The sequence below is a fragment of the Triturus cristatus genome, chromosome 6, assembly GCF_964204655.1.
Source record: "Triturus cristatus chromosome 6, aTriCri1.1, whole genome shotgun sequence".
Lineage (NCBI taxonomy): Eukaryota > Metazoa > Chordata > Amphibia > Caudata > Salamandridae > Triturus > Triturus cristatus.
Window position 1 is genome coordinate 1001811638 of NC_140589.1, and position 16227 is coordinate 1001827864.

The 16227-nt window shown below is 41.1% G+C and overlaps 1 protein-coding gene across 4 annotated transcripts in view; it reads right to left on the minus strand.

Moving 5' to 3' along the window:
• Positions 1-1795: 1795 nt before the first annotated feature.
• LOC146820914 (uncharacterized) overlaps positions 1796-16227 on the minus strand; it is a 305904-nt gene continuing 291472 nt past the window's right edge. For all 4 annotated transcript variants that reach the window (XM_085609316.1, XM_085609314.1, XM_085609313.1 and 1 more), the window contains 3 exons: positions 12935-13057; positions 3705-3807; positions 1796-2384 (listed from right to left, as the gene is read on the minus strand). In XM_085609316.1, coding sequence (XP_085465442.1) covers positions 3747-3807; positions 12935-13057 — 184 coding nt within the window. In that variant the 3' untranslated portion in view covers positions 1796-2384; positions 3705-3746. The remainder of the gene's footprint in view (positions 2385-3704; positions 3808-12934; positions 13058-16227) is intronic.

Here is a 16227-nt window from a genome sequence, read left to right on the forward strand (position 1 = left end):
ACTGGACCTGCTGTCTGTGATATGAGAAATGCTCATACGATTGAACCTGCTCTCCTCTTTGTACACAGGACAAAGAAGAGTCATAAGGCTGACCTCTTGTTTGGGCCTGAGGGACATAACAAACTTCAAGAAACCTTTGCCAGCATTCTCAGCTGACCAGTTCCAACTGGACGTCCCTTGGATTCTGCTGCTGGACTCTGCTAGAGTGAGTCTTGACCCCCAAGTGCTGTTCCCAAGGTCATGTGCCCTTAGCTGATGTCAAAGTGTACTGCTCTTACAGTGTCCTTAAAGCTGGAGCTTAGAAACTTTTCACACAAATCTTTACTGAGAACTGGTGGGAGACTAGCACCAACCTGCGAAGCTGATCCGGCGAAGGCTCATTGCAGCTGTGCCAAAGTTTCAGGTTGCTCCCACTATGTTCCTCTGCCTAGCAGCAAATCTAATTCAGAGAGATGTCGCAGAGAAGGTATCTGGCCTCGTGAAGCCCTCTTCCACTACAGCCTGCCGTATTGCCATGCTGTAAGAGTCCAAACTCCAAAAAGTGTAAAGTATCCAGCCAGCAAGGGACCTTCTCTGGCTGTGTATTTCAAAATTCTCCTACTTGGAGCTTTCTCACCAAAAGTCAACAACCTTACTTAATCTCTGGAATGGAAGTCAAAATTCCTCAGCGGGACAAGGCAGCAGGCTGTACCCAAAGACGGGTCATCGGATAGCTGCCATACAAGGTCTAAGTCTGAAAGTAAAACTTTTCACCATGCTGAACCTGGTCCTCCTACCCAAAACGCACTCCATCATGGTCGGCGTAACCCATACCCTTGTCTTGGTCAAGTGCATCCATGTTTTGGCGTTTGGCACTTAATGCTTTTTGGTGCTATTTTGAATGGTAAAATTTAAAAATTCATATCTCTAGCTCTTCTGATTGGATGTTTGTTCTTTTTGTGTCATTTAATTTATTGAAATTTACTCTTATTTTTCAAAACTTGTTTGAGATTTTTCTTGTGCATAAATACTTTACACATTGCCTCTAACTTAAGCATGTCTGCTGTGTACCATAGCTTCTAAGGAGTTGAGCTCAGGTTAATTGAAAGACTTTAGGGGTTCACAGTGAGAAGTGTTGCAAGAGTTGTGGTTATTATTGGTGGTGGGTACTCACCCCCCTCAACTAATAGCTTAATTCCGTACAAGGAAGATTCAGTTTCCTTTTCCTTCCAACTCAAGATTGTATATTGCGGATGAATCATAAAAAACCAATAATGATATCGGACAATTAACCACTGAAAACTTTGCTTTTTGAGAAGCTCCTATGACAAGAAGCCCCTCGGATAAGCATGCTCATGCTTGTGAAACTAAAGAGAATAATGAACCGTGTAAGTACAACCACTGCACTGCACACCCTACAGAGCAAGCAACATTACGATTATACCCTACAAAGCAAACAAGACCAGGATTACGCCCTACAATGCAACCTAGATCTGGCTGTTTTGAAGTCATCTTGACACAGCACTCACATCAGTAGACTTCCTTCCAAGAGCCAGACACAAATCTGTTTAGCTACACCTCTCAATCCTTTCAGGAAGGACATGGAGTCTCGCCTCATCATGGAACTCATATCCTCAAGTAGTCAAAGCTACTGTACCCCATTGGAGATGTTATATCAAGAATGGACGAAATACTCATTCTATTGGCAAATATAATTCAATATTGAACAAATGCTCCTGTTAGGTGCTGCTCTATGTGGAAACAATACTGGTAGCACAAACAGCAAAGCAAAAAAAGCATTAGAATTTGCAATGGTAATAAAATGTTTTTATTGGCTGCAGATTTAACAAGTTCCATTCATTTTGAAAAAATTATTATAATCTCCCAGGATTCAATTTATATATAGATATGTATAGATAATCTAATCACCACATCCTGTTGCTACATTGAGCAGATTTACATCAAGTTAATCAGGGGCATTTTGCCTATGCATAATGCACGTGATCAGCATTTGGCTACTCTAAACTTAAAAATTCTTCATCAGCCGTGGCATATTCTAAAGGGTATACATTTCAGCATTTGCACTGGATATTGGGCATTGTAAAAAATAGTACAAAAAGAAAAAATAGGCTTCTCACTTTGAATGTTTGTTTTTCGTGAATCGCAGGGCATTTTGGTGCAGCAATGGTGGAGCAGTATACAACTGAGAATGGGCCATTGTGTTTGATGCTCTCTTGCAAAGAGGCATAGAGTTCACACGAGAAAATACCATAATCTTTTTGTATCCACAAGCATTTTAAGAGGGTTTGTTTCTGCTCTGCAGTTCCTTTTGAAATAGTATGCTGGAATCAAAAAACAGGAAACTTGCTTTCGACGTACCGCCAGTCACAGCTCATTCAGAGATTCTGCAAAACAAAATGTATGTGTGTGTTTAAATGGCAATTTAGGCTCACGAATCTCAGGAGATGTCACTAAAAAGTTGAATGTAAAGAAATGCTAACAGAAACTATATTGTCACAAATTATGCTTTAATGTCCACAAGAAAGCAGTCACTTCACTATTTCTAATGCTATTGGTTGAGTATGTGTATTTAAGTTTATGATTTTTTGATAAACCAAATGCCTTTGCATTCCAGATATTCACACTTTATACTCATCAAAACGAATGTACACTCACAAAGTGACTGTTGCTACATAATGTAAAGTTTACTCTTGGAAAAGGAATGTTATTAGAAGTTGGAATTGTTAGTTTGCAGTGCTTTCTGTATTGTCTATATAGAAAAAAATATGTAACTTCATTAGCCATGTAATGTTACACTATTTTTCAATTTCTCATGTTCAAATTGAAAATAGTTGCCCAGTTCTTATTTGCCCTTTGCCTGAGTCTCACCTTGCATGCGAAAAATCACAAGAAAAATAATCCGTGTTCACAGGTCAGAAAGAACATAAGGTGGGAAAAACCCAATATTAGACGCCATAAAATATTGGAAGTCTGCAAGACAATATTGGAGAATAGGAAAGTGCAAATGAAAAATTCCAAATTGACTTCTATTGTAGAAAATGCAATTTCAGGCATGAGACGGCTAAAATAAAGCTTGAAAAATTGGTAGTCTTCCACCTGAATAGGGTCTATTGGCATGTATGTCCTGGAGGCACACCATGATAGTATGCTTTCAGTCTTATGATGTAGAATTAGGAAAGTTAACTGCTAAAAATATATTAGCAGATAATGTGGCATTTTTGCTAGATCCCAATATATTTCGTTAAATTTGTTTCTGTTATTTGCTGCATTTTAATTCCACTGATGTTATATACTTGTCTTATCTTTAAATCTTTTTCTTAAAAATATTTAGATTTAGCTTGAACTAATTTTCACTTTTTGAGACTTGCCATTCCAGTCATATAAAAAGCACTTTATTTCTGCTTTTCACTTATCCCTTTACTTGAAACCATTTTTGTATTAATACACTCCCTAACTACAAATATTCATCTATTTCACCTCTAACACTTTTGCTTCCAATATTGTGATTTGTATATTACTGATTACAAATATGTGCTTTTTCTTATTAATTGACAATTGTTTGTGACTGTTTCACCCCGTTTTCGGTAAATTCTCAAGCAGTATGAGTGCTCTGGCAACGTAAATCACAAAAAGAGAACTTATTCGCTTATCTATAATGACATATCGCACCAAGTGGGACGTTTTAAATATGAAATTACACGCACCAATGGAAGGTGGTTCAGCAGGTTCTCTACTGTGCCATCATCCTAATTCTCCGAAAAGGTTGGCTCGCTGAGATCTCTCTCATCTCTTGCTGGGTCTTGCTTACTGTTGCAGGAAAAGAACATAGGTTTTAGTGCCTGGGTCAAAGTTTGTCTCAATATATGCTTTACTTTCTTTAATGAAAAGAAAAATATCTATTTGGTACAACACTTTGTTGAGTGCTTGAACAATAATAAGAAAGTACATATTTAAAGTTCATATTTACAGAATACTTGAAAAACACTGCTATTATGTGAAGTATATGGTCAGAACTTAACTGAGAATACCACAGTGAGAAAATGAAATATTAATTGGGGGTCGATGCTAGCCCATCACCAATATTAAGACTCAAGTCACTAATTTAGACAAAATACCAAAGGACGATGATGGGGATCAAACCCTGTGTGCACTGGAGAGTCTATTATCGAAACAATTCTGAACGTGTAAGCTCAACTCCTTGTGCCTCACCGTCAAAGCCACAATAACAACCAAAAATTTCAATATTCAAGAAGGAGCGTCCCATATATATTTAAATTTCACAATCAAATACTAGAGTCCCATAAAGAAATTTTGAAGAAGATTCTTAGAATGTTTGCTTCATGTTCTGATCTTTATTTTGAAAAGGAGTTATGCCATAAAAAATCAACCAACTTCACAAACAATGTTTTTACAGCAAACGCGTTTCATCTTCCTTTAGGATATCATCAGGGCGTCAAAGTAAAAGCACAGGATCACAATCTCATCCACGATATAATACAAAAATAACATACAATTATCAGAACAGCATTCCCTGACGCACTGTTAAGGCACCTGCCTATTTAACAATCTGTACGATAAATATAGAAGGAGAAACCTCATGAACATATGATCTAAATAACCCTAAATTTTTACAAAACATTCAAATACTTGTTTTATTCAAACCGATTAATTCTTAATAGCAGAGCTGAAATCCCCTATTCATGAATGACAGTACTGATTTCACTAAGCGTGACCTAATTCTCCATGCTATTCATATATCACTCCTGAATCATATTGTTCTATATCTTTTACAAAGCAAGTCGGTAAAAGCAGGGATTTAATTATCTAATTCTTAATTACTCAGGTTAACTCAAATTCAGAATAAAATTCTTCCAAATCCAGTATTCTCACCTTTGATATATAAGATCCTTATATCATCATCCTATTCTTTGGTTAGACAACCACTCTGTCAGAAATCAAAATAGGAAATATCAGCACACTAAAAGATTAAAAGAAATCTAAATTTTAAAGGTTTCTGTCCTGATATTTTATAGACTAAGTCACACAGGTCTCACCTTTTAAAGAAAACTTTATTCTGTCCAAGTCAACTCAATTCGAAATAACTGTTTCCTCCAAGTATAATCCTCTGTCCTTATCTGTGTTGTGTACAACTCTGTATAAAAAAAATCCATATATGACCGAATTAAAACTTAAGTCATTAGCTGAAATATAGTGACTCACACTACATTAATTGTCTATTACAATCAGAAGCAATAGTCTATCCATGAATCATACTCTCCGTACCTCCTAAGATCACAACGGCTGTCTTCCCAATGTGCTCTGGCATCCACAGTCCGGTCCGATAAATCCGGAATGCAACCACCAGCCCGCCAGACTCCGTCTTTTAAAACGTGGAATGCCCAATCAGATGTGTGTATTTCGAGCCGGCAAATTTACGGACCTAATTAGAATTTAACGTCTTATCAGCCTGAACAACCATATGAACCAAATGTTTAATGAGAAGTTAAAGAGTGTCCACCCCTCCCGAAGCAATAATTCAAAACCCACCAATCACAACTTCCTACTATACTATTCACCGATTGCTTCCTCTCAGGTCTGCTATTATTTTCTCAGTGATTACCGCTACAGGAACCGGAACCACCTAGTAAACAGAACCCACCAATCACAGCTCCCTACTTTGCTATTCACCGGTTGTTCCCTTTCAGGTCCGCCGGTCCTTTCTCAATGATTGTAAACATTGTGTATGGCAGCTCTGAAAGGCGTAAAGACTCACGTAATCACGTGATTTCAGAATCTTTCAATCGCACTACACTTCATTCAGATTATCCAATCACTTCCCCTCTAGTCCATCAATTCACTTGTTACCTCAAAGTGGCGGTGGGGTTAAATAAAAGAGAACTTTTTTTGATAAAAAATATTTGTCTATTGAAAACCTTCTGTATTAAAGATTAGCCAGTCATGAACTGAAAGTCACAAAGTCTGGAGGATGAACGGCTGACGTGGTCCCACCCACGCCGCCGCCGTGCTTCCTGTTTCCGTAGTCTGTGAGTACGCCCCCATGGACACGGCGCTGCCGCTGCTGCTGCTTCGCTCGGATGTCGGATGACGGACGACGGATGCCGAGCTGAGTTAACCGGTGCACAGGGGGTCTAAGCTGTGGTTCTGTGCTATCGACGGCAGAGATAGCAGTCTTTCCGCCACGCCAGTGACTGCCTCTCTGCTCGGATCCAAACGGAGCAAACGGAACAGCTAAAGCTTGTGGGTGCCTTGTGAGTGCCTTTCGTGGAGCGGAGCCGAGCTATCGGATGGTTGCGAGGTAAGGCGCACTGGGCTTTTACCCAGTCCGCGCTCGCCGTGCTTGTACCCTTCTGAGACTTTACCCTGACGCGCTGTCAGTGAAGCTGGCCACAAGTAGGGATCACCAGCGGGCAGCGGCGTTTTTGGCGAAGAACCTGTGGCCAATAGAAGCTGTTGTTTTACCTGTGGGGAGAAGAGAGGAGCACCGGATTTCGGATTTCGCGCTCATTCTATCACATTATGCTTTTCTTCTACCTTTTCCTAGCTCTGTCCGGATAGGAGCTGGGAGCGTTGGGAGGTTTGCGCATTATCTTCCGCTGCTATTCCACCACCAGGAGCGTCTGCATACTTAATTACTGTTGACGCCTGTAAAGGGCGAACTACCGGGGATCAAGGGACATTTTCTGCCAGCCCTTAGATCACCCCGCTGAGCGATTTATTGTCTAAGCAAAAAAATTGGATGATGATATAAGGATCTTATATATCAGAGGTGAGAATACTGGATTTGGAAGAATTTTATTCTGAATTTGAGTTAACCTGAGTAATTAAGAATTAGATAATAAAATCCCTGCTTTTACTGACTTGCTTTGTGAAAGATATAGGACAATATGATTCAGGAGGGATATATGAAGAGCATGGAGAATTAGATCACGCTTAGTGAAATCAGTACTGTCATTCATGAATAGGGGATATCAGATCTGCTATTAAGAATTAATCAGATTGAATAAAAAAAGTATTTGAATGTTTTGTAAAAATTTAGGGTTATTTAGATCATATGTTCATTAGGTTTCTCCTTCTATATTTTTCGAACAGATTGTTAAATAGGCAGGTGCCTGAACAGTGGTTCAGGGAATGCTGTTCTGATAATTGTATGTTATTTTTGTATTATATCATGGATGAGATTGTGATCCTATGCTTTTACTTTGCAGCCCTGGTGATGTCCTAAAGGAGGACGAAACGCGTTTGCTGTAAAAACATTGTTTGTGAAGTTGGATGATTTTTGATGGCATAACTCCTTTTCAAAATAAAATCAGAACATGACGCAAACATCCTAAGGATCTTCTTCAAAATTTCCGTATGGGACTCTAGTATTTGATTGTGAAATTTAAATATATATGGGAGGCTCCTTCTTGAATATTGAAATTTCAAGTCACTAATTTGTTAGGCACAGGTAAAGGTTTCATAGCCTGAGCTCAGTCCCCGATAGCTATTGCATAGAGAAGTCAAGCTTAACTTTGAGAAAATGTGGAAAGTATTTAGAAATACCAAAGCAGTTAAAGAGTTGAATACACAACACAATAAAGCTCTCACTCCAAATTATAAAATTATAGTAAAATGTAGTTAGCAAAATGACACCAAAACAACAAAACTCTAATAAAGGGGATCAGACATATGAATTTATAAATATTTAGGGGAAAATAGCACCAAAAAGCACTAAGCGTATAATCAGTCAGGGTTTCCAGTTTGATAATACTGTCTTTGGTACCTCAGACAGGAAAGGTTTCTGCTTCACCTTGTATTGAGAAGATTTGTTACACAGTATCCAAAGCAGGGCAGATTAAAAGGCATGCTCAAACCCCAATCTGAAATTGATGGCATCTACTTTGTAAACAAGAAGGAGCCGAAGTTTAACACCTTTGCCCCAGCACCAAATTCCACAATTCTAGCCCCTGCTATTCCTATACTACACTTAAATAATTTGCGGGGCACCCCTGAGGTTGACTGCTAGAACGGAAAACATCAGAACAGACCATACGACGTGGATCCTAAGAAACATGCAGGACATGTGTTAGAAATTGGGTTGTTGGTTCACTGGGTTTTGAGCACTGGTCAAGCAACAGCCATAATCCTTTGCAGGGTAAGCCACAAAAAGTCACTGAATTAACCTGTGTTTAACAGTGGGTAGCTTGGTACAAAAAGCAGTTAGGCTTAACTTAGAGGCAATGTGTAAAGTATGTATGCATTCCACAAACAGTATTAATGTAGAAAAAAACCAAAAGACATATCCCACACCAATTTAGACAAATAGGGTACATTTTAATAAATTATTTGACACCAAAACAACAATAATCCAATCAGTAGAATTGGAGTGATGAATTGTAAATGTTTTAGTAAAAAATATCACCTAAAAGATCAAAGCACCAACCGCGGACATCTAGTCATGCGAGACCGGGTGAAAGTCAGAAAATAGGTCTGACCACGATAGAGCGCAGTTTGGATACAAGAAGTGGATTGGGCCTGGTCAGCGCTTACCTTCGGACTTGGAAAAATTCTTCAGAAAAATGATCTTAGAAGGTAAAATTCAGCAGGGTTAAGGCTGTAGGAGGTGTCTGATGAGGGAGTGTTGTCACCATATAGCCTTAGGTCAAAGCCGCGGTGAAGATTTCTACGCTCTGACTTATTAGTCGAACGGGAAGTCGACAATCTCTATTGGGAAAAGGCAGAGAGCTATAGGTGAAGATAGTTCCAAGAGGCCATATACCCCTTTTGTAAAGGACATTTTAAATGGATTTACTGCTGTGGAAAAGAACGTAGTGGGAGAAGCTGCAAAGCCAATCTGACAGGTGATGCACATCTGGCGGATAGTTCTCACTTCTCAGAACAGTTTTTAGCAAAAATGTCCCCACTTTGGATTTTGGCTATCTGGGCACCTTTACCACCACTTCCAAGCGTCCATGAGTGGAGGGGACAACGTAAAGAGTCAGGACTCACTCAGGCTGGGTACAGGTGTGGGTTCAAGATGGAGGAAGCCTTTTTTATCTCTATGGCCCAGAACAGGAGGCCAGTAAACTAGCCCTTTTGAGTCACTCTGGAGGTCCTTGGACAGTTGAAGATCATGTCCTTGTTCTCAGGCAGAAGGAAGCAGAGCACCACGGCAAATAGGGAAGCAATGCAGAAAGCAAGAAGTTTAGTAGAGCAGCAGTCCAGCAGAGTGGCAATCCTTCCAGCAGCACAGCAGTCCTATTTCTGGCAAAGTATCCACAGGGCTAGAAGAATACTGAAAAGTTGGCGTGTGAGGTCTTACTTGTATTACTTCGAGCCCTGGTTCTGGTAGGTGGGAGAAGCTTCTAGACAATGGCTTTAAAGTGCATGAAATGTCTTGACTCCAATGTCCTGGCTCCAAGCTGGCTGCAGTGACAATGCAGAGTTGTTAGGCCCTTTGTTTGAAGGCAGAGCACAGGCTAATAGTTTTAGGTGAGACTGTGCTCAGCTTCAGGAATCAATTAGGTATTTGTGAAGAGCGCTACTCACCCGTGAGGGTCTTAAAGCACTGGGGGATAAGGAGGGGGTTTGTGCAGCTCCATTTCATCCAAAGAGCCAGGTCTTGAGGCTCTTCCTGAATGCTTGCAGAGTGGGGGATCATTTGATGCTGAGGAGGAGTCTGTTCCAGGTCTTGGCTGCAATGTAGGAGTAGGCTCTTCCTCCAGATCTGGCTCTGCAGATGCGTGGGGTTTTGGCCAGGGTGAGGTTGGCAGTGCGGAGGCTTCTCTTGGGTGCCTAGAAGAAGACTCTTTTGTTGAGATATTCGGGTCCGGTGTTGTGGAGGGATTTGTAGGCATGAGTGAGCAGCTTGAAGGCCACTCTCTTTTCGCCGTGGAGCCAAAGGATGTCTCATAGCTTCTGGGTGATGTGGTCTTGTCATGGGATGCCAAGGATGAGTCTGGCGGCGGTGTTTTGGAGGGTCTGGAGTTTGTGGAGTAGGGATTTGTTGATCCCGGCAAAGAAGGCATTTCCGTAGTCCAGTCTGCTGGTCATGATTACGTGGTGACAGCCTTTCTGGTTTCGGGGGATCCATTTGAATGTGTTGTGGAGGATGCGGAGGGTGTTGAACCACATGGAGGAGATAGCATGTATCTGTTAGGTCATGGTGAGTGAGGAGTCGAGTATGATGCTGGAGATGCGGGCGTGGTCTGTGGGTGTGGAGGGATTGCCAAGTGCCATGGGCCACCAGGTGTTCTTCCATGCGGAGGGGGTGGATCCGAGGACTTCTGTTTTCTCAGAGTTGAGTGTCAAGCAGCTGCTGCTCATCCAGGAAGCAACGTCTTTTATTTCTTCCTGGAACCTGTGTCTGGCGGTGTCGGGTTCCTTGGTTAAGGAGAGGATGAGTTGGGTGTCATCGGCGTATGATACTATGCTGTGTCCATGGTTTCTTACGAGGGGGACCATGGAAATATTGAAAAGCATGGGGCTGGGGTACTCCGCAACTGATCTCTGTGGGCTCGAGAGGGTTGGCGGGAGTCTGATTATTTGGGTTCAGCCAGTGAGGCGTGAGCAGATCCAGTCTTGGGTTCCCAGAATGCCGGCTTTGTGGAGACTTGCGGTGAGTGTGTGGTGGGAGACGGTGACAAAGGCTGCAGAGAGGTCTATTAATAAGAGGACTGCTGATTGCCCCCATCCTGCCAGCAGATGACCCATTGAGGCACACCTAATCCCTCAACTTTGTGACTGTCTGGGAATAGTTCATAAGATCTGTCAGTTACACCTAGTCATGTGATCCAGTACAATCTACAGGTGCAAAAGGTGGAACGGCAGAAAACTGGCAACTTTCTAAAAGTGGCATTTTTGAAATTGTGATCAAACATCAGACTTTAACATTAAAAATGGGCTCTTCAACACAATTCCAAAGACACCAAACTTGAAATAGCTACCAGCTCTAAATTGGAAATTCTAGAATATTAAATGTAATAATGAATTGCAAATGTAGTCCTATGGGAGGGGTAGGCCTCACAGTAGTGTAAAATTAATTTAGGACCTTTTCACTAATAGCACATGTAAAACTTAAAAGTACATGTCCAACATTTTAATTACACAGCACCCTGCCCAAAGGGCTTCCTGAGGCCTGCCTTATGGATGCCTTGTATGTAATAACAGGGGAGTTTATGTCTTGGCAAGGGGGTTTAAATGCCAACTCAAAATGGTAGTTAAAAACAGCATTCAGGCTGAGGTGGCAGACCTGGGCCATGTTTTAGAATGCTGCTTCAGTGGATGGCATGATCAGTGCTGCAGGCCCACCAGTAGCATTTAATTTACAGGCCCTACAAATATGGTCCACCACTTTAAAAGAGGCTTGCAAGTACATTAAATATGCCAACTGGGTATAAGTCAATGTAATCATATTTTAGGGAAGGAACACAAGCACTTTTTCACTGGTTTGCAGTGGTACAGTGCGAAGAGTCCTTAGGCCAACAACAAAAAGTGCAGCAAAAAATTGAGGTGGTGAGGCAAAAGGTTTGGGGGAAGACCACCATTAGGCTGACATGTTTAACACACAGCATCCCAGAACACACTGCTTGCATACATTAACAGCTTTCCTTCCTCTTTGGCTAGCATCTGGTTCCAGTACCTGCTTGACTCACCATTTAGCACAAATGTAAAACTTCTGCTTTTATTCAAGGCACATTTAACAAAAAATTCTCGTTTCACATAGGTCTGTGTAGTGTCTTCTCTGACATCTATAACAAATTCAAAATGCAGTTGCCAGGGTACTGGTGTGGGGCTGTAAATATAAATGCATTTTTCATCAAAGGAGACGATTGACTCTACATTCGAAACCAAGTTATATTAAAAACAATGTGATAAAATGGGGAAATTACATTAAAATTAAGGGTAAGCAGTATTACATATAATTCAAACATGAGTTTTCAAAAGAGAGCCTGTATGTCTATGTACAGATGTATCTAAAAGATGAAAACTGTGAAAGGCAGATGACTTGATGAAAATTATTTCTTTGTGCGTGTTTTCTTATAATTATATCACCACCTAAAATTATCTACAGCCCTCAAATTTTTATAGGGAAACTGTATTGGTACCAATCCATTCAATTTTTATGCTCAGAAGAAAAAAGTCTGTAGCAAGTCCCTTGCTTTGCTTGGCAGAGACTGGTGGTCAATTCCAGTTTTTGCGCGGTCACTAAGTTCCTCATTACAATCGGCCCGTAGTAAGGCTTGGTAATACGTGACCAGTCTTACTAACATTACAGGTTATTGCCACACCTTAACTGGGAAATTACATTTTTAACACCTGCAATGAAAAATAGCACGACAAAAACACAGTGATTTCTGTATGTTTTCTTCACATTCGCTGCTTTCACAGCATGAAATAAGCGCCAGGATTGGATAGAGCAGGCTCTCCCAGAGCTTCTAAGGGTACTGGAGGCCTTCACTTTCTATAACCCAGCTGTATTAGACAGCTAGGGTAGAGAACTTTAAAATGCATATGTCTGGCTGGCCATCCCAAGATGGCCTGCCAAGGAGACATGTGCATTTTAAAGCACATAGTACCCTGCAGCTGCCACTCGGCACCAATAGCCCTGACCCCGACCTGATACTTAGTGTAGGATGGGTTGCTGAAAAATAAAGTGGTAATAAATACATTTTATTGTCGTTTTATTTTTCAGCTCTGGAGCTAGTGGGGCGACACTCTGCTGCTCAAATGGATGAACCGTCAATGCTCAAGGCACTCGTGTTTTCTGTTGACAAACAAAAACTATTAAATAAAAACAAAATGCATAAATAAATGCATTTCATGGACTTCCAGTGAACGAAAATGTATTATGTAATCAAAATACACATGTTGACTTTGTTAAATATCTGTTTCATTAAATACGATATGTTTCATTGTTATAATGATCCAATACCTTTGTTGTCCTGTAAGCACAGAATCTAAATACTTCTTTAGATCTCCTTGCGACAGAAGTCGGCCATAATTGTCAGTGAACACAGTGTCAGAATGGCGTTTGGCTGGCGTCTGGTCATTGTTGCTGTGTTGGAGAGAACATATGAGAAAACATATATTCATTTAAAATTTGACATTACCTGTGCACCGTGAGATGTGTAGCAATTAGTAAAAATAAGCACGTGGCAATTATTTTGTGGAGCAGCTGAAGAAACTAAATTTAATTTTGCTAGTAATTTACATACGTTGCTCTATGAAAAACATCAGATTTTACTCAGTTGAGGTGTAATAATTCATCAAATATCTGTTAATCTATAATTCAACCCTGTGTTTTTCATCAAGACATATGGTCTTTAGCTTTTCACTTACAAAATATTACCTGCATTTAAATCTGGACAGTCAAAGACAGCATGAATTCACAACAAATGTGAAACTTGTCACTTTCATTCCTGTAATAGGAAAGCTCACCTTTGTATGATCGCCTTCTAAGTACCTTCTTGCAATTGGACCAACAAATATCCTCCCCACGGATCTCTTTTCGAAGCTTACTTGACCTGTTGTTTAAGTGTGTAATGCCTTTGTGTCCCAGTGTGTTTTTCCGGTCTGGCTTCTTCCAAGACCTTTTGATTAATGACATTTTATATAAAATATAGCTATACTTTCAGCCAGCCCTCTTCATCCATTGATCAGTTGTAGAATTCACGTTTTTCTTCCACACCTTACAGCATACTGTGTGGGGCAACGGGTCATGCCACTTCAGATATTTGCTAACTTCACAGTGAGTTGAAGTAATTCCCTTCAGTCAAAACGGAGTATTTATGATAGACTGTTGGACCTCTGGGTTAAAGCCTGAAATTCTAAGCCAGGCTTGCCTACGTAAGAGAACGCTGGTATTGATTTCTCTTGCTGCAGTGTCAGCAGCATCAAGAGCAAATATAATAGAACAATTAGAGATGAGCTTTCCTTCTTGAAATAGGTCTTGTGCCTTTTATTTATGTTCATATGGGAGGTACTGAAGTAGACCTTCCATTTCATCCCAGTGCGCCCTGTCATATCTCGCTAAGAGGCCCTGTGTGTTGGCAATGCAACAGTGATTAGCGGCTTGTGCAGCTACTCTTTAACCAGAGGCGTCAATAAGCTTTCATTCTTTATCAGGGGAGGAGCATCACCAGATGTCTGAGTTAGCTCTTTTACAAGCATTGGAAACTACCAGGGAATCAAGGGGAAGCTGTCATTCAATAAATCCCAGATCAGAGGGTGATGGTTTATATTTTTCATCATCCCTGGGCGTCAAGATTCGTGCACAAACCGATCTTTTAAGATGTCCTCTGCATGTCTCATCATGCCTTTCAACATAAGTAGACTTTGACTAACTCTATGTGAAGACCCAAGTGTTTCAACCCAAAAATCATCATCACCTTGTGCAGTGTAAGCCAATGATGTTCTGCTGCCGTGAAATTTGCTCCATATAAAATACGTTATCATCTGGAAGTGACGGTTTTGTAGGGTATAGGTCGGGAACATTATCCATGGGTGGATCAATATTGTAATCATTCCATGGGTCTGTAGGCAGATGAGCATTGTCATCATCATCATCCCCATCTCCTAAATCAGGCTGTGTATGAGGAGATCCGTGTGGTGTTATCTAAAGTGGATGTAAGCCTGGCAGTATTCTTAAAGGTGAAGTCCTTGGAGGCAGTGGAGAGGATGGCAAATGTATAGGAGTTGTAGCAATGTCCTTTTCTGTTTTTAGGGGAATGTTGTCTCCAGTGTCCTCTGAGCCAAGTTTCCTCTTGGAACGAGTTTTGGCCAATATGTGTCCAGTATCTGGATTAATATAAATGTTCTTTTGTTTTGGATCCAATCTGTCTTTCATAACATCAAAGATTGGTTCCGGAGGGCCTGAAATATGATCTCTCGATTTCGGTGCAGAATGCTTTGGTGCCGAACTAGACATGTCCTTGGAAGTGGAAGGTTTTGGTTCCGAAGCAGTTGTTTCTTTTGTAGTGGAAGGTTGGGGCTGCGAAGCATACGTTTGTTTTGGGACGGAGGATTTTTGCTCCAAACCAGATTTCACTTTTGGAGCAGAATGTTTTGGGTCCAATGACGATTTGTCTCTGCACGATACCAAGCCAGAAGGCTTGACTATTTGTTTAAGTGGCATTCCCGACGGCAGGGCGTCAGAAACATTGTCTCGGTGTCGTTCAATGCATGAAGGCAGAGGTGGTGGCAAAGCCTTATGTTTAGTGAAAGGCAACTTCTGGGGTACGGGGGTATTGGTACTCATGACACTCAGTCCTGCTGGAATGTCTTCTGACTTGAATTCAATCTCATGGTCGGATTCTTCAACCGAGAAGGCTTCGTCTTCTTCTGCGGCTGCACTTCAACTTGTTTGGACTTTTCTCCGAAGATCTTCAGAGTCTGTTTAGTGCTTTTCTGCTGCATTTCTCATCATCGAAGCCGATGATCTCGAAGAATCTTTTTTGACCTGAACAAGCAACAGGCCTTGCAGTCCTCTTCCTTGCGCTCTGGTGATAAGCACAAGTTACAGACCTGGTGTAGATCGGTGTGAGGAAACTTCGAGTGGCACCGAGGACAGAACTGAAATGGAGTCTGGACCTTCAGCAGAGGGATGGATCGACACGTCTATGTCTGGAGGCCGCCTATGATGTATTCGACCGAAGATGAGAGATTTTCTGATCAAACCGATATGCGGAGTAAGGGAAACGTGCAATACCGTCGAGGGTAGAGTGGATTGCGCACTGAGGGGACACTGAAGGGTGGTTTCGAAACTGGAGAGCAGCACTACATGTCCAAACCAGGTGACGGAAAGGAAACAATCTAACAAAGGAGCCAATGCGCACTATCACTGAAATGAGGAGCCAAATTACCTCGTGACTAGGAAAGACTATATTGAAGAAAAACAACATGCAAATATCTGGACCCAAAACTAGATGGCAGGAGTATACAAAGCATGTGTATCTACAGCATACATGCCTCGAACTTGGAGTTATGAATTTTTAACGTTTTTAGTAAAAAATAGCATCTCAAAGATCAAAATACCAACCGCGGACATCCAGTTACGAGAGACCAGGTGAAAGTCGAAAAATATGCCTGACCACGATAGAGCGCAGTTTGGATACAAGAATGGATTGGGTCCGGACTGCACTCATCTTCGAACTTAAATAAAATCTTAAGAAAAATGATCTTAGAAGGTAAATTTCAGCAGGGCAAGGTTGCAGGAGGTGTCCAATG